This window comes from Corylus avellana, chromosome 6 (assembly GCF_965113065.1).
Source record: "Corylus avellana chromosome 6, dhCorAvel1.hap1.2, whole genome shotgun sequence".
In the NCBI taxonomy this organism is placed as follows: domain Eukaryota; kingdom Viridiplantae; phylum Streptophyta; class Magnoliopsida; order Fagales; family Betulaceae; genus Corylus; species Corylus avellana.
In genome coordinates, this window is record NC_142495.1 from 9,205,654 (window position 1) to 9,223,790 (window position 18,137).

An 18,137-nucleotide genomic window follows, 5' to 3' on the forward strand; every position below is an offset into this window, starting at 1 on the left:
GATGTGGCTTTATTAAAAAAATAATAATAATAAATTGTAGAAAAATCCCTCTTCCTAGTCCTGCTAGATTTTTTTTTTTTTTTTTGTTAAATTTTTATGAGTTAATATTTAGTTCTAATGCCTCAAAATTTATTTTTTGATTTAAAACTAAAACCTAGGGGTGGAAAATTAACCCTTTAAAGATTGTATCACCCAAAAGAAATTCGATCATCCTAAATTTAGTGTAAATGCCTCAAATTTGGTACTAATACCTCAAATTTAAATTTCTCTTTAATATTTTATCTTCTTCAATTCAAAAAAAAAAAAAAAAAAAGGGTAAAATGTCTGACAGTTGGCTACCTCATGGCAGCCGTAAATCTCTACTCCACCTAGACCCAAGCGTAGCTTTCCCAAGTATCAGCTAGCGAACAGACAATCATTCCCATAACAGCTCGCGTAACAATATTCTCTCACGCTTTCCATTGACTTTCCTAATGGCCGGGAGAGAGAAAGGCATGTTATAGAGGGGCGCTAGGCCATTACCTCTCCAAAAAATCCTAGAAGACTCTAGAAGGTTCTAAATGTGTATATAGAAGGCATGAGGTACATATTTTACATTATTCTACACATTCAATCACTAAGAAAAACACCACTGTCTTCCCCATTTTTACGACTCCTACCCTCTTTTACAAATGGAGCACCTCCTATGAAGGCGGCTTAAAGCCATTGTTGGTTTAATACACCAATGATTGGTATTCTTAAAAATTGGAAGCAAATTAGGAGAATTACAAAAACATGAAAGACAAATGGGACAGCGTCACCCTAAAAACATTTGAAAATGAGTCAAATAAATGATACGACCCATCAAAAGAATCGCCAAAAAATGCGAGTTTGTTCTAGCAAGAGATAGTATCAACATGAATCCCTGCTGGGATAACAAAACGACCATCGGTAGTAGGTTGAAGGTAACAAACACAACCATCAATAGTCAGTTGTAGGAGGGAGGGATAGCACGGCCCAAAAAAGAGAAAAAAGCCTAAACAAGACAGTCTCCAGTACAATAATAAACGTAAAACAACTAGGTAGACAGCTAGCCACAAAAAACACAAGAAACAGAAAAATACAGAGAAAATAAAGACAAAAGCAAAGAAACAGAGATAGCTAAACATAGGTATAAAATATCACACGCAGCTCTCCATTTTCATCTGAACAACTACGTATTATTTAATGTATTTCTTATAACCAGTTATTAAAAATAAAAAAGACAAAAGCTCAGACTGATGATGGATTAAAGTGGAGACCAACCCAAGAACAATTATCAAAGCCCATGCTCAAATAAATTCTAATGTGAGAAGAAATTTTCTATTTTGCTGGGTTCTGCAATTTAGCTTTCAATGCTTCAATAACCGCTGAGAAGTCCTGGTCACTAAGGCCACCAGATTTTGCAACCTTATATAGTTCATTCGCAGCTGCTGCAATTGGAGTAGGCTGGGAAACAGATTCTGCTAATCCTAGAGCAAGCCTCAGGTCCTGCCACCATTATTCTTGCCATTTAGATCCATACTATATGTTTATATGTGATTCTGACAGTAGCAAAAATTACAAACCTTCTGCTGATGCTTTAAAGGAAAAGCCGTGGGATACAGGGATTGGATCATTGATGGCCCTTTGGTTGAGTACATTGGTGCACTAATGGCACCCTGTGAGACAATCTGCAATTTCATCCAGATGCAAAGATTATAAAGAGAAGCTTCATGACAACTTTCTGTTCTCTTCATGACAACTTTCTTACAGACAGAAATAAGTTTATATTGGAAAGACAAAGGACAAGAAGTTGTTCACAGGCTACAACAAATGAGAACCTAATACAATAAGAAAAGGAAAGAATACATCACCAGCAAAACATTTTCTGTTGTAAAGACCAATGGCAAATCAGTGTGCTTTAGATAATTGGAAACCAATTTTTGGGTTTCATTTATTGAGTCTATCGTCCAATACCCAGCTTCATTGAGATGTTAACTGTAAAGCATTCTTGATTGATATAATTGGCCAGCATATAAAAGAGACCCTTGTACTATTGATTTGGCAAATCTTTGATATGATAAATAAAACATTGAGCCATCAAACTTGCTTCATTTTTCAAAAAGAAATCAAGCTTTGCCTCATTGAAACTATGTATAATAAGGTTCTTTTAGACCAATTTTATTTATTTATCTACTTTTTGGGCAAATAGTAACAAAATGATTTCACTCCTTAAAAGTTTTCCACCACGCATATTAGGTCAATGATTTGATTAGGGGAATCTCTTCTGTGCCCAAAGTGGTGGGTGGAGGCCCTGAAATGGATTAAACAAATTACTGAATGCTCCTACATCTTATGCTTCAAATCAAACTAAACCAGCCGGCAGCCTGTGTTCAACTATCTTAAATGATTATAATCCTATGGAAAGAAAAATGCCAAAATCCAATCAATTTACTTGAAGTTCATTTGAAGGTGACATGAAGCAAACTATCCGGCAAGATAGAACATGCTCTGAATTGTACCTCTACTAGTACGCTTGGATCCAGTCCTACTTTCTCACTGAGAAGCAATCCTTCAGAAAATGATGCCATCATACTACAAATTGTTGAAACATGTAAAAGGAAACATTTTCACTACAATAGACAACACAAGCAAATGATAAAAGGAACAATAAGTGGAATTGAATTCTGCAGAACCTTCCCATTATCATGTTGACAACAAGTTTCATTGCAGCTCCATTTCCAACATCTCCAAGGTAAAACCTTGACTGGAAAAAGCATAAATTCGTACACAGAATAAAAAGGATAGTTAGAATATTCTAGATTAGCAGCATATGTATAGAAAAAGAAATACTACCTTCCCCATGACATCTAAAAGTGGAGCAGCCATTTCATACAGAGATTTGTCACCTGAAAAACAATGCAGCCTAGGGTTTATTTCTGTTAGGTTTCCTACAGTGTCTCATGGGACATGGATTTTGAATGCGTACAAAAAGTTCTATTCTGAATCATGGTTAAAACAAGAAATACAGAAATCTGGAGCAGACTGATTGTACGACACATAGCGAAAGAACTTTATAGATATATCAAATAATAAAAATGAATTTCCATAATTTGGGAATTTGGTAATTACATGTGACATCTATATTAGATAGGGAAACTTGAGTCTGGCATCAGCAATGAATTGAAGACATTGAATAAGAAAAATAAAGCTGGCCTACCTGCTGTAAGAAATATCAGTTGCCCATCTTCTGCAGGCTTTTTGGAGCCTGAAACTGGAGCCTGGAGAAAAATCACCAAAGGTTAATGAAAATTGCATTAACTAACATTACCATGTCCTTAAAAAGCAAGCAGTAAGGACACACTATTCATACTTTCGATGCAATGGAAAGATTTTGAAATGAAACCAAAAAATAACTTCACCTCCAAAAATGATGCTCCAGTAGCTCTAACATGTCCACTAATCAATTTAGCAGTGACACCATCAACAGTTGAAACATCCACATACCTGCCAATGCCAATTAATAGTATCATGCACGCTGTTCATCAGCTTGGGAAGAAAAGCATAGAGATTGAGAAAATCAAATGTCAATGAAGTGTGTACTGACAAAACATTAATGCCAATGGCAAAACACTTAAGAAATCATTAGAGACAATTCTAGTTCACCCAAGCCTTTGAGTACAGTTTAAGAGCAGTGACTTAAACTTTTGGTTCCAGAAACATATTAATATGGTAACAGAAAGAGATAGTACCCTTTCCCTGAACTCATTCCGCTTGCAGCCCCGTGTTTTCCACAAGCAACTTCCACCTGGTAAGGAGCAGCTATAAGTTGCCATGACTGGGATAGCAGTCCAAGCAACGAAAAAATCTAAATGAAACATACGCACTGCACTTTCAGGATCAGCCAGCATGGCAAATGTGACATCACAAGAAACAGCTACTTCCTGAGGGGAGGATTTATATCTGCATAAAATAACTACCATGATAATAAATATTTCCCATATTGAAGTATCTCATGGACTTTGTAAGGTGCAGATGAAAGCACTAGCAGCAATCAATGAGAAACTAGTTCCTGGTAGAAAAAGTTCACAAGCTAGAGAATGCATGTTCATGGATCAAATAGGCTACTGCAGAATATATACGATGCACCCCCACATATATAGCGTTCAAATGTTGTGCATCCCAAGATTCAGACGCATCTACAAACCATAAGGCATGGACTCTGTAACCTTATGTCAACTTATCGGTTTCTTTTGTAGTAACTATTCAGACTAACAACAGAAAACTGGCGTTCAAAATCGGCTTTGTTTGTTAAAATTTTTTCCTTCTTTTTTTTTTTTTTTTTTCTCCCTCTTCAAAATATAGAGATGAACAGAAAACCTAAAACACAAAACACTCAAAAATGGTCTCACGTTTAAGTCACATTAGAATACTTTTTCAAACAAAAAGCACCCTCAAAAAAGCATGAACAAACCTGCCAGAATTTTTTATTGTATATGGTATGTAAATGTAATTATGAAGGGGCACGATTCAAGGATAAACAATGACGTTAACTACAAACCCACCAGAGCCCAGAGGACTGAACCATCTGCCCTGTCAACAATTCATGAAATGGATAGACCCAGCCCTTGGACAGACCAATAGTGTGTCATGGTTAAAACATAAAGTCTCAAGAATCTCATCAAGATCTTATCGCTAGGGCTGGGAGTCAGATAATTCGGTTACAAAAATGGAATTTTCGCAAGTCACACCGCCATGGTTGGTAAAGTTGAAATTTTCACCGACTTATTCCGCCAACTTTATTTTCCATTACCGACATGATTATGGTGACAATCGGTAATGTCCGTTCGGTAATGTCAGTAAGCAAAGAAATGGAAAAGTTGGTCGGTAAAGTCGGTTCGGTTAGAAAATGTTATTCTGCCTACCGAACTGAGTTTGTCGGAAATAGAAAAAGTCTACAGCCTACCAGCCATCGTTTAAGCGGTGTCGGTCAGTACTCGGCTGGCAAGCGGTAGGCGGTTATTTTGCACAGCCCTACTTATCACCATAAGATCATCAATGCTCAGAGTATTCTATAATAATGTGGAAATGCATAGAAAAAAATAATTTGACCCTCTACCACACTCACTTTGCACCTAAGCTGATAAGAGGGTCACATTTGCTCTTGGTCCTATTCCAAACAGTCACATCACACCTGCAACATGCCAATTAGGGGATTAAACTCTGGAGAACAACTATGGACTTTAAAATGTCACAAACAACTAATAATATTCCAGCAAAAAAATTCATAGAAAATAATTAGAATATAATTCAAGTAAACTCGACAAGGTTTTTTCCCTATTGTTTGAACATAACATATTTTTACAAAGAATATAGTCATAAGAAAGATTAAAAAAGATGTCTCATGTGCTGGTTCTCTCTGCTAATTAAGGACAATTTCAATAATACCCAGCTTTTATAAGGTTCTGTGCCATTGGAGAACCCATTATTCCAAGACCTAGAAAGCCGATCCTTGCTGACAATCCATCCGCTGCAAATTCAAAATAAGGCTTTGGGTGAGTTAGATAGAACAAGACCTAGTGGCCCCTACAACATAAACAATTAAGCTGACATTTGAAGCCAAACTAATATAAAAGCTAATTAAACCAAATCAGGTGCTAGATCATAGCATTTTCCAAATAAAGAACGCATGAATTGACATTGTCACATTGAATTTAACTTCCATAAAGAAAAAGGAAGAAGCACGTCACAACTGTACTCAAACGCTAAACTTTTATCCCCTCACGGCAGCTGTGCATAGAGAATTGGATCGTCGGCTAATTCTGTAATATGCAAAGACTTTTCTAGCTTCCATCAAACACAGAAAAGTGCCCCAGATTTTGTTCTGAAATTTTTATGCCACTCACTCCACCCATCTTACTCATGTTATTCATCTAACCATTAAAAAAAAAAAGTGAATGCCCATCAGAAAAGCGTCGAGATAGATAAAGAAAATACCTTTTGCTGAAGCATTGGATGTCTGAGAAGAGAAAGCGTTGACAGATAGAGTAAAAAGTGGTTTTGGGGGGAAGGGGCAAATGGGTCTTGCTCTTAACTGGTTTGGAATCTGAGGGCAAAAGCTGGAGCACATTGCCATGGCAGTTGAAGATAGTTGGTGACTGTAATGGCTCTTCACTAAGGCTAAGGCGGTCATTACTTTTTGCGGGTGAGAAGGCACACATTTCTGGGCGAAGAAGCTCTAAATATTATTGCTTGGATAATGGAAAAGATAGACCAGGACTGGCAGGACCAAATTTTAAAATTAAAACCTAAAAATGTATATATTTTTTAGTCATTAATTTAGGAAAAAATGCAAAATTAGTTTTTGTAGTTTACTTGGTTTACAATTAGCTCATTGTGATATCAAAATTAACTCAAAAGACCCTAAAGTATGCCAACAAAACAATTTAGTCATTACAGTAAAATTTCGCTCACTAATTTAACAAATTCTGTTAGTGTGACACTGACTTAAATACAACAAGTATCTCAATTTTATTGGCTCTAGCGTTTTAGGCTATCAGAATATGTTTAGTTAGTAAACGGAGTTTGACTGTAAGGACTAAATTATTTTTTTGGCATAACTCAGAGACCTTTGAGTTTATTTTAATACCACAAAGAGTTAATTGCAAATCAGGTATACAAGAATAACTAATTTTACATATTTTTTACCATTAAGTTATAGTGACTCCTTTTTTAAAATAAAGTCTACAAGACGACGAACCTAACCGGCGGTCAATGGCCTGACCAAAGGTCCTCAAGCTATTTGTCATCTCACCCACAGACACGTATTGGAAGGACTATAAAAAAATAAAAATAAAAATGCTAAGGGTCAATAAGTTTTTCCTATTTAGCCCATATTCTTCTTTTAAAAAAAAAAAATTAAAAAAAAAAAGGTATCTTGAGTATTCTCCTAATCACAAATTTACCTACATAGACAAGAAAAATCTTGGGAGTTCCCCTTAAAAAAAGGCAGTTGCAATAATATTCCACATTTCATATCAGGCCGTTAACCTACTATGCTTGCCTATCAATTCTATCTGACTAAACCAAAACCATCCTATAAATAAAGGTGATAGACAAACTCTAATCTAAAGGTATGCGCATTATTACTCTCTCATTCTGTTGCTTCTCGGCCTCTCAGAAATACCTTACTAACTTAGGCATTTGAGTGCCTTTTGCTAGTACCTTCGGCGAGTTATCCATGCATATTTTTGTCTTTGCAAGTATTTTTGACTACATAAATTTTGTTTAAATTAGGAGGAGCAATTCTAATTTAAACTTTAGTGGAGCTTTCCTCATGAAAGAGGCAGCATTACTTCTCCATTAACAGATGTGAAAATATAAGAGTCTTACTCTTGCCATTATGAAGAATAATGAGAGTTAAATTTCATCTTTCATGTTGCGTGTTTTTGTCAATTGGGACAAAAAAATATGACAAGAAAGGTTTACCAAAAAAAAAAACATAAAATGTCATGTAAGAGAGGAAAACGGAAAAAGAGAAAGAGTCAATAATACGCGATTTTAGTGTATTGCCAAGTAAAGGACTCCCATGGTTACTCCATTATTGATAGAACAATGACGGATTGCTTAATAAAAAACAATAAATTTTTGCATGTCCTTCCATGAAACAATGGAACATTCAGAATCCAACTGATAGGATGTTATTCTGTTCTGTCTCTGATAAAGAAGATGAACAAGGGACCATCATGCCTGGCTTCCTATTACATGAATTGGTGCGAATATTTGGAGTTTGTAAATGATCAAAAAACCAAACATATTTACCCCAACCAGACCCGATTATAAGCCGACTCTCACCAAATCTTCCCATTATTAAACGAACTGGTTTCAAATGCAGAATTACAGAGCATGTGCGAAGATGACGGTTGCGAGCTCTCACATCATGCCGAGGATGTTGTAAATCAAAGTTTCGGCAAATTAATCCTCCGAAGACACGCTTTCAGTAGGCCAACCTACTACAAAATTCAACATTACAACTCGAGTTCTTTTCACAAGTACAATACACTTAATTGTGACCCCCTCAGGCAGCTCCCAATAGACGCTCAATATCCATTTTTGTCTTCCAAGCAGAGAATCCGATTAGTCTCCGGTCGTCATTAGATGTTCATCCCAAACTATGAAGTTCGAGATTTTTTCACTTCTGATAAGGATGGTATCTTCTAGTCAAAGAACTGCCACCCCTCTCATATCCTTTACCATTGTCATAACCACCACCACCGCCGCCGCCAACTCCTCCATATCCTTTACTACCACCATATCCAGCAGGACCGCCATAAGCACTGGGAATGCCATAACCACCAGCTCCATATCCAGCACTTCCGTACATGGGTGCACCATACCCATATCCATATCCATATCCACCAAAGCCACCATAGAAACTGGCAGAACTTTCACCATAGCTTCCCCCGTAACCACCATAACCATCATAGACACCATACCCACCATAACCCCTGTCCATTTTTCCACCATCCCGACCCCCTCCCGTTTTATACCCGCCATACCCAGCTGAACCGCTACCAAAACCACTGTATGACTTAGCAGCACTTCCCCTATAATCACCACCAGCTCTTTTGGGTTCTGCCTTCTTTATTTCCACCTACATTTGACATTACAGTGCAAAGATTATTAAACATTTTTCATATTGAAAATACAAAGAACACTATTGCCAATTTAAAATCCTAACATGGCTTTTGACGAACCTGCTTGCCTCCAAGTTCATGCATTTTTCCCTCCAAAAAGATTTTTTCTACAGTGTCTTCACTCTCAAAAGTGACAAACCCAAAGCCTCTAGGCCGCCCAGTTTTATGATCCAGCATAATTTGGTGCTCAATAATACTGCCGTAAGAAGAGAAGTATTCCTTCAATTCATCTGCAATGTTTTAACATATAATTAAATGAAAACTTCATATTTTTTCTTATTAATGTGTTTACTTTTGTCATGGAAAAATCAAAATGATTTGTTGGACTACAATTACCATCAGTCAAAGATGCTGGTATTCCACCAACAAAAATCTTCTTTGTTTTCAGTACCCCCTTAACCTCTATATCCTCCCTTGGGACTGTCCTCTTCACTTCAACCTGATAGGGGAACAATTTCATTACTCCTAAGGGAAAAATATTAAGGGGAAGTGTGGTATACAAAAAGATCTGGGAATGTAACTGAGAAATGGGGTTTCAAATGTTACCATTCTGCCATCTATAACATGGTCTTCTGCCAAAACCGTATCAGCAACTGCTGGGTCAGAAAATGTTACAAATCCAAACCCCCGTGGCCTTCCTGAATGTTTATCGATCATTATTACAGAATCTGTTATGTCCCCATACTTGCTGAAGTAATTAGCAAAAGCCTCTGAAAACCAAATGACCATAAAAGGTAAGGAGGACATAAAGGGAAGCCAAAATTACTCAAGAACAAAGGGATGAGAATATGGTAATGAAAAAATGGAAACAAATATATGAAGGCATCTATAATCTTTTCTATCATATAATTTGTGCAACTCTCTTCTGCCTCTCTCCACAGAAAAGAAAAATTCAAATACAAACGAAAAGGAACATACCAAACTAACAATACAGACTACTGCGTTAATTTTGGTAGGAAATAGCATTTGGCTTCAGTTTGTTACATGTATCATGTGTTCTAGAATTTCATAAGACAACCAAGTCAAAATTTTCTTCTGTACTGGTCATGACTTCAATTTAAATGCCGTCTTACTCTGCTGTAACAACTGCAACAGGCCCACAAAAGCCATACCTTGTAACCAGAGGTTGCATTGAGCTGGGCGAACCATGCTTGCCCGACTTTGAACCCAAGCTGGCCTATAGAAACATTTTATGCGACTCAACTCAACTTAATAAAACATATTCCAAATACATGGGCATACTTATAGGAATCAGTTTCCACCAACTAGTCTACGTGCGGCAAAATCCATGACAAGCATGAATTAAACACAAAATATAGAAGAATATAAAAACATCAAAATAATATGCTTGGCTGAGCTTAAATTTTCTCAAATCAGGCCGGCCCAGCAATTATACATTTCCTCAAAATTGAAGTCCTCTACATTCATGCTGGACAACCAGAAGCAGCCCCAACCCATTGTGAATGTTTCTTCAGATGTCAATCCATTATTCTTAGATTATAAAAAATATTGATCTATATTATTCAGCATAGCATTCAAATCCATGAAGACCAAGCTATTTCTTCTTTCAGAACTTTTCATTGGGTATGCCTTGACAAAGGATATCATACAACACTTTTGAACTAATTCATTACTAATACGGTAGTAAATAAAACCACATTATGAATTTTAATCCCCACAGCAGACAAGAAAGGAGGAATATTTTCACTTAGACTATGATATAAAAAAAAATTAAAAAATTAAAAATTAAAAACCTAACAATACTCGTGTTCATGGTTATTTACATGGTGAGCTTCAACCTCTGTAACAAAATTTACACAAAACAAGAAGTAATAGAATGATAAGTGGGAGCAGACATCAAACCTTGACTATGTTATGACTAACAAACCAGATTCTAAATGCAATATAAATTGCAGACATTATGTAAAAAACACTAAATTCAGATTCTTTCACCAGGCATTACATCTACAACAGGGTATATTGGAAAAGTAGGCTAAATTCCCTAAAATTGGTAGTATTCAATGCATGAGATAAGGAAAAATAAACTACAAAGTTGTAACGTTATGAAATTTAGAGAATAAACTGGAACATCTGGTATATTTACGGGATCAAAAGTATAGTTTAGCCATTAAATAACAACCGAAACAACAAGCAACCATGTAAATTGAGATAACATAAGTCAACCAGTAGAAAAATATGAATTCATAGTTGGCAGGCACAGTGACACATAAAATAAGCCATTGTTGTCCTAATCAACAGACACACTCGATGTCTAAACAAACACGACTAACCCAGTTTATCTTGTCCCATGATTATATTTTCGTGGATAAATATTGTACCATGATTATATTTTCGTGGATAAATATTGTACCATGTTTATAACTATACCTTAATATATCATTGGAACAACAATCCTTTGGTCAAAAGAAATTTACTTCGGGCATTTCCCACAACTCAATGAAAACGAATTCATTCCACTCTTGGAATTAGAAATACACGATGTTACATGTAACATAATAATTCAACTCCACAACACAATGAATGACTTATGAAAAAAAACTGGGGCTTAAAGTACCTTCAGTGGTCTCCCAAGAAATGCCTCCAACGAAAAGCTTTCTACACCACAGAAACAAAAGCCCAAAGTTTCATTTACATCAATCCAAGGACGCACAGTGTTTCATCAAATATCAATAACACCCCCAACCGGTCTATAACTGAAATTCCTAAAACTCCACGATAATCCAAACTACAATCGATAAAAAATAAAAATAAATAAAAATCTAACTAACCCTGCAGACGCCGAGTCACGGTGACCGATTGAGTGCTTTATGCCATTGCCTGCGGTACCTACGTTATCGTTCGGTTCGAAACCACGCTCCGAATCGAATTTTTTTCGTTCTTGTTGTTGGTGGTGGTGCTCTTGGTCCTGAAAATCTTCTTGATATTCTTCGCCATTGTAGGCGAATTGATCGTCTTCGAAATGGGATGGTTCTGCGTAATCTTCCATGGAGTGTTTCGGGGCTTAGCAAAACCCTAGCTTCGTAGTTTGAGCTGGTGCAAAACCGTAGCAGAGAACGAAACCCTAGCTGGGATTTTTCGTGGTGCAGAAACCCTAGCTCCAAAACGGCGCGTTTGACAGACTCGGGATGTGGATTTGAAATTTAGATTGCGGTTGCGATTTTATGTAAGAACGGGGGTAATCCTTTTCCAAACGATGTCGTTTCTTTATTTCTTCCGGAAACCCCAGATGGATATTTTGGATGTTTTAATGTGACGATCTCTCAGCACTCCTTGCGGCCTCGTCACTTTAACAAAAAAAACAAAAAACAAAAAAAGCAGTAAGATAAACAGTATTCACCAAATTTAAATTTTACTATTTACTCACATATTCATTAAATAAATATACTTTCTTCTTCCTTTTTGCTTTTCATTTTTCTCTCATTTTTTTCTTTCTCTTTCCCTTTTCTATGTAGCTTCTCTCCCTTCTCTTTTCTTCTCTCTCCCTCGTCAATGAAATCAAAGTATATATTATGCCATATAATTGCATTAAATATTATTACTGTTAAAAGATAGTAAAGACAAAAAATCTCTGTTTTAATTTTTTTAAAAATTCCAGAATTGATATGGGAGTGGAAATAAGCCGACGTTACTAACAATCCAAAATTAATCATGAAAAACATTATCTTCTTCTAATAGAAATTAAAACTAAGAAAATGAAGGAAATATTACAAAATTTTAAAAATATTACCTTAGAATAAGACAAATATTCTTAAAATAGATCATTAACAAACATTCAAAAATAAAAAAGTTAGAGAAAGAATAAACAAATCTTTCAAGAATAATATTTTAATGAAATAGTGAAAGTTGATTGTTAAAGTAGTGAGACTGTGCGAGTGCTCTAAAAATGTATATTGTTAAAATAACTAAAAGTGTACTTTTGGTTATTTTGATGAGTAAAATTTGGTGAGGTTGCAAGGAATGCTCTCACACGGCCTCCAGCCTATTAGCGGTTGATAACTGCTAACCGCATATCTTTATATATATATTATATATTAGGGATAAATGTAAAATTGGTCCTTGTGGTTGGCTTAAATTACAAATTATTCCTTAAAATATAAAAAATAATTTTATAGTTCTCTGTAGTTGGCCTAAATCACAAATTACTCCATATGGTATAAAAATAATTTATAGGTCCTCAGGGTGTGCAAAAATAAATGTTTGCTCCCTGAAATCAATTTACATGCTCTAAAGATAAATGACAGTTTAATAGAAGGAGTAACCCATTTTTTTTCCAAATTAATTTGAATGAAAACTTTGTCATAATTTATAAACTTGAATGTTGTTTTTATTTATTTTTCAGTGGTTAGAAGATGTGACCGTCAAATTCTCACAAAATGCTCCAAAATCATGACAAGAAAAATGAAAATGGGAGAGAGGGTTACGCACAGAGTAAAATTTTGGGAATATAAGAGATTATGTTAATTTACTATAATAGTATGACTTAGAGTGATGGCTGATGTGTAATCTTAGCTAATATCCTAAAATGATGTGAAAAATCCTAGTTATTATTTTTAAAGTCATAAATTAATAATAACACGTGTCACGTTTTTACTGGGTATGACGAGACAAAATTACAAATTCTATTAAGTTACGTAACGGAAATTAATTTTAGGGCATAAATTGTTATTTTAGCATACCTTGAAGACCTATAAATTATTTTTTATACCACAAGAAGTAATTTATAATTTAGGCCAATTTCATGGACCTATAAATTATTTTTATACCACATGAGTGATTTATAATTTAGGCCAACCTCAGGGACTAATTTTGCATTTATCCCTATATATTATACAATATTGTATGTAAAAAAAATAATAATAATATACCAAAGAATTGCATTTGATATATGGTTTTCGTTTTGAGTTTAATGAAATTGAGCTTTATTCATTTTAAAAAAGAATAATAATATTCTTGAACTTTGTTACATTTTGAAGCCTTCTCATTATTTAAAAAATGTCCAAAACCATCTAAAATATGCCCTAAAAGGAGGTTCAAGGAAGTCCTAAAACGCCAAAATTGGCCCAAAATACTCATTTCTAAAAAGCAGCTATGCTGTTATGCTGTACGATTATGAGTTTCAATAACCGCTAGCCGACGTTTTATTTAAAAACTGCTAACCACTTAAGACAGAGCGGTTCCAGCTACAAAAATTTAATAACCGCTTTAAACAGTTGCGGTTACCGATTAGAGGCAATAACCTTTAACCGCAATTGCTTGTACACTTCTACTGCCACACCATATTTGACTTACTTGATACGTTAGTGTTCAGACATACGTGATAAATGACAAACTGTAAACTTTGATGGAAAACTGGCAAAGGGCCTATTTAAAACTTAGGGAAAACCTAAATATTGAAACCATAAATCTAAGGATTTAATCCAAATCAGATGAAAATTAATGGACTAAATTATATTTTCCGCAAAATCATAATCGACTTCGTATGTCTAGTTTCCTTTTAAGACTTTGTAATTCCAATTTTTTCTATGAACACATCTGTTTTCTAAGTTTAAGATTTGTGTTTACAATTTTCTATGAAAAATACCTCATATATTTGAACGTATAAGTTAAGATCTTCCTCTCATTTACATTTATTTTATTGACAAAATTATATAGTCCATAAGTTCTTAAGAATGACCCAATAAAATTTGAGAAAAGGCCATATTTTTCCATAATAAAGAAGTTAGAAAAAGAAAATGATTTTAAACCAAAAAGTAATTATAGTTTCAAGAAAATCAATCATTTTGAGCAATTATCAGGTGTGGTCAAAAATTAAGGATTCAATGGTGAAGATGAACACGGCTTACGGCATTCATATTGAGCTCTTTAAATTTGGCTTTTCTTTAAAAAATTGAAGAAAAAAAAAACTCACAAAAAGAGTCATTTAGCAAGCTCTGTACTCTATTTCAAATTTAACTTTGATTAACAAGGCTCTCCAAATACCAAGTACCAAAAAGTAAAAGTTATTTAGTTCTTTAATCTTATATATTTATTTTCCTTCTCTCTCTCTCATCTACCAAGAACAAAAAAAGAATTAAAAAAATAAGAAAATAATAATATTTAACTAAAGTATAGGAAGATATATTGAGTTTGATATTTAGTTCATTTTAAAAGTGACTCTTCAAATTTAAAAAAGTAAATTTTTCTCTTCAAATTTAACTTTTATTTGAAGAGCTAAATATGGATGCTCTTACAAAGAAGCAAGAAGGAAGTATTTGGCATGAGTCATGAAAGGCTTGGAAAGTATCAACTACAGCTTTGTAGGCCAAACAAGCCTGGCTTCTATACTTCAAATGCATTATGGATTGAAGTTCTGGAAAGAATACTGCACAAGCAAAAAGAATGGCAACTCTTTCTCTCATCCACCTGAGTTATAGCAGCAGGCTTAGAACATTGACTCAGTCCCAGAAGTATTCCACTTTGTTTTGGAAGATGCCATAGCAACCTTCCCAAAAGGAACAATCCCTTCAAGAGGAACATGTAACTGGTACATTGTTGCTGGAGAAGTTTTAAAGCATAGAAGGGTAAGGTAACTCCCGTTCAAAGCATCTATTCCCCGCTAGGGTAGAAATCCAACGGAGGACGAAGAGAAAGACGAATTAGAAAACAACAATGTAATGTGAACTGTTTTGATCCCCACTCTATTTATAGAGTAAGAGTTGCATTGTTTATCTTTTTCAAGATAATCTCAATGGAAGTTATCACCTTCCATGGTGGTGATTTGGTGTGAGGATGACCGCACTACGTCATCACTATCTGCTACTCTAAAAACTCTTAATTTGCACATAATCATTACAAGTAACCAAAAAATCATTTGAATGCAACATAATGTTAAAGACTTTTAATTTGCACATTGTAACTTTTAAAAGATACCGTCTTTTACAACATAGAAGGAAATTTCCATCCTGACAAAGCTAATCAATTACACATACAAAAAGATATACATGCTCCTTCTATTGGCATTAATCATCTAATTCTTCCTCATCGTCATCATCATCTTCAATAAATTCTTCCTCTTCCTCCTCTTCATCTCCGTCAATTTCTTCTCCTTGTTCTACGTCATCATCAACAACAATAAAGCCTCCAAGTGTTTCATCATTCTCATTTTTATTCTCTACATATTCTTGATTTGCACCTCTAGTTTTCTTTTGCGAGGAATTTTTCCTAGCTTTGGCCTCCTTGTCAAGTTTGTCAGAGTCTTTTGATCTTGTAGAATACTTAGGTTTCTCAACCTTTCTTAGTTTTGCAACAAGTTCCTTGTCATCACCACTCTCACTGGTCCAGTCATCATCATCGTTGCCTTCAGCTCTCCTTCTCTTTCTCATCAAAACCCTCTTTCCCCGCTTCTCGCGATACTCATCATCATCATCATCATTACTATCTCTTCTACGTTCCTCAAGAAACCAGTCCCAATTTTTTATATCACGGATCATTTGCTTGGGATAGTGATCAAACTCATGCCCCATCACAAGAAAACCAAACTCTGCACTCCCCAAATTTAAATGATTGACCAAAGCATCATGGCATGAAAGATTAAATTAGAAAAAAGATTCAAACGGTAAATGCACATTACTGAACTAGTTATCTAAGACAACTGAATATATTTACATGTAGATAATAGACAAAACATGATTCTACATGGTAGATATGCCGTAGGAAAACAATTGCAGGATCTCTCTCTAGCAGAAATGCGTGCACACGCACAAACACACTCTCTCACAAAGGCAAAAGTATTGATGCCAGAAACAGCCTACTATAAACATATTTCTTTGATGATGAAGTTAAGGTCAACATTTTAGAAGAGATGCCTTGGTATAGCAGGCATGGTGATGAGATGGTAACACTAAATGACATATTAAGGATGCTAGGGTGAAGCTACAATCCATACCAAAATTTTTTAAAAAATAATCATATATTACCAGCAACAATCCTCACTTTCTTGCTCTGGTTATTATAGAACTCCTAAGCGAGGGAAGTGTGAGAGAATGTTAAGCCATGAATTTTAGTACCTAGGATAAAACTAGAGATATAAATTCTGTGTTGACAAACAAAACTCTCAGACATATTACTAATCCGATCTACTTTGGTAAAAAACCACCCCAACAATTTCAACATGACAAAATAATAGTCTATATACCAGAAAAGGAAACTCATGAATCTTATATCTCGTCCTCTTGCTTACCAGATACAAAAATTTAACACCAAACCAGAAACCACATAGACTATAACTTCACTTTCTCTTCCTTTTCAACATTTTCTCAGACACCAAATTACAGCAAATTAAGCATGTCAGAAACTGAAAATGCGTACCTTTAACGGGGTCAATCTCCGAAACATCAACCCCATCAAACTCAAACCCACTTCTCAAATTCGCATCCAACCCATTCTCACTCCCCAAAACCCTCTTCTCTCCCTCTCCAAACCCACTTCCCCTGACAGTAAACCAAGTGGGTGTCCTCCCAGAGAAGCAGAGCCAATCACCAGGCGCCGCATCACCCTTCTCACCCCTCCTGAAAACCCTTATTTCTCCACCCCCACTTTCCCTCACCCAAATGGGGTTCTTCCCAACAACCTCAAAAGAGACCTTGGGCCCCGTTTGGCTCCCGCTCTTGTCCTCCGAGGTTTCAGCTCCAAGCAGAACATGACGACGAGACACAGTTCTGTCGTCGGTGTGGAAGCCTACGCCTCGTCCGAACACGGTCTTCTGGCCATCTTGTAAAGCAATCCTCGAACCGTCTTCGTCTTCCAACTCCATAGTCTTCGACTCTTCGTTGTGTTTAACAAAAGGATCCACTATCAATTATTTAGTTTGATGATAATTTTTATAGTTAATTGTTAACGGATTTCATATCATCTTATAAAACACGTCACTTCAAATAAATATAATAAATAGATGTAAATAATAACATTATTTTTGCGAGACTCGCTTATTTGAACTCGTCTCGTATGATCACCTACGTGTTCAAAGAAGTAATCCATAAAAACATTTATATACAACCAGTTGCAATTATTTTCTCATAATTGCAATTGATTTAGGCAGTTATTCAATTTTAAATAACCACGGTCGGTGGTTATGCAATTATTGAAGACAAGTTATAAACCGATTATTAACTGGTTTTTATAAATAATTTCATCATTTTTTTTTTCAACTTAATTAGGTTCAATAGATATGCTGTGAAATGGTTTGGCTTCCATTCAAACTACGAAAACCAGCTAAATTTACAATTAAAATATCACAAGGCAACTCACTTTGTTCGAACACATAATAGATTGGAATCAACTTCAATGATAAAAATCCATTAGTTACATTCCCAAATTATTGGCTTTTACTCCATTATTTCCACAGCTTCACCATCTTCTTCTAACCTATAAATAAACCTATTT

The 18,137-nt window shown here is 35.2% G+C and overlaps 3 protein-coding genes across 4 annotated transcripts; all 3 read right to left on the minus strand.

The window, feature by feature from the left end:
• Positions 1-1,153: 1,153 nt before the first annotated feature.
• GLYR2 (glyoxylate reductase 2) lies at positions 1,154-6,250 on the minus strand. Its single transcript, XM_059602695.2, has 12 exons — positions 5,998-6,250; positions 5,449-5,530; positions 5,129-5,194; positions 3,888-3,963; positions 3,753-3,808; positions 3,423-3,507; positions 3,221-3,281; positions 2,857-2,909; positions 2,697-2,767; positions 2,523-2,595; positions 1,587-1,691; positions 1,154-1,509 (listed from the first exon to the last, which is right to left on the minus strand). The coding sequence occupies exons 1-12, from the start codon at positions 6,191-6,193 to the stop codon at positions 1,342-1,344; spliced, it is 1,092 nt and encodes a 363-aa protein (XP_059458678.2). The 5' UTR covers positions 6,194-6,250; the 3' UTR covers positions 1,154-1,341.
• A 1,431-nt stretch (positions 6,251-7,681) lies between these two features.
• Positions 7,682-11,862, minus strand: LOC132188699 (RNA-binding (RRM/RBD/RNP motifs) family protein). Of its 2 annotated transcripts, XM_059603228.2 has the most exons (7): positions 11,486-11,527; positions 11,272-11,312; positions 9,809-9,873; positions 9,243-9,406; positions 9,033-9,135; positions 8,757-8,926; positions 7,682-8,653 (listed from the first exon to the last, which is right to left on the minus strand). In XM_059603228.2, exons 3-7 carry the CDS (start codon positions 9,843-9,845, stop codon positions 8,192-8,194), a joined length of 936 nt encoding a protein of 311 aa, XP_059459211.1. In that variant the 5' UTR covers positions 9,846-9,873; positions 11,272-11,312; positions 11,486-11,527; the 3' UTR covers positions 7,682-8,191. The 2 variants fall into 2 exon arrangements, with proteins under 2 accessions (XP_059459211.1, XP_059459209.1); XM_059603226.2 differs by lacking the exon at positions 9,809-9,873 and having other exon boundaries at positions 11,486-11,862.
• Positions 11,863-15,581: 3,719 nt separating this feature from the next.
• Positions 15,582-17,559, minus strand: LOC132187843 (SMAD/FHA domain-containing protein). The gene is made up of 2 exons (XM_059602276.2): positions 17,064-17,559; positions 15,582-16,236 (listed from the first exon to the last, which is right to left on the minus strand). The coding sequence occupies exons 1-2, from the start codon at positions 17,506-17,508 to the stop codon at positions 15,716-15,718; spliced, it is 966 nt and encodes a 321-aa protein (XP_059458259.2). The 5' UTR covers positions 17,509-17,559; the 3' UTR covers positions 15,582-15,715.
• Between the last annotated feature and the right edge of the window lie 578 nt (positions 17,560-18,137).

Excerpts from the sequence above, each read along its gene's own strand:
- GLYR2 (XM_059602695.2), bottom strand. The coding sequence starts at position 6,193 with ATGACCGCCTTAGCCTTAGTGAAGAGCCATTACAGTCACCAACTATCT. Across the intron at positions 5,531-5,997 it reads ATCCAATGCTTCAGCAAAAG|CGGATGGATTGTCAGCAAGG; the intron begins GTATTTTCTTTA and ends TTGAATTTGCAG. Across the intron at positions 2,596-2,696 it reads GTCAACATGATAATGGGAAG|TATGATGGCATCATTTTCTG; the intron begins GTTCTGCAGAAT and ends AACAATTTGTAG.
- LOC132188699 (XM_059603226.2), bottom strand. The coding sequence starts at position 11,703 with ATGGAAGATTACGCAGAACCATCCCATTTCGAAGACGATCAATTCGCC. Across the intron at positions 9,407-11,271 it reads TTCTTGGGAGACCACTGAAG|AGGCTTTTGCTAATTACTTC; the intron begins GTACTTTAAGCC and ends TTTGGTTTTCAG. Across the intron at positions 8,927-9,032 it reads ACCAGCATCTTTGACTGATG|ATGAATTGAAGGAATACTTC; the intron begins GTAATTGTAGTC and ends AAAACATTGCAG.
- LOC132187843 (XM_059602276.2), bottom strand. The coding sequence starts at position 17,508 with ATGGAGTTGGAAGACGAAGACGGTTCGAGGATTGCTTTACAAGATGGC. Across the intron at positions 16,237-17,063 it reads GGAGATTGACCCCGTTAAAG|AGTTTGGTTTTCTTGTGATG; the intron begins GTACGCATTTTC and ends TGGGGAGTGCAG.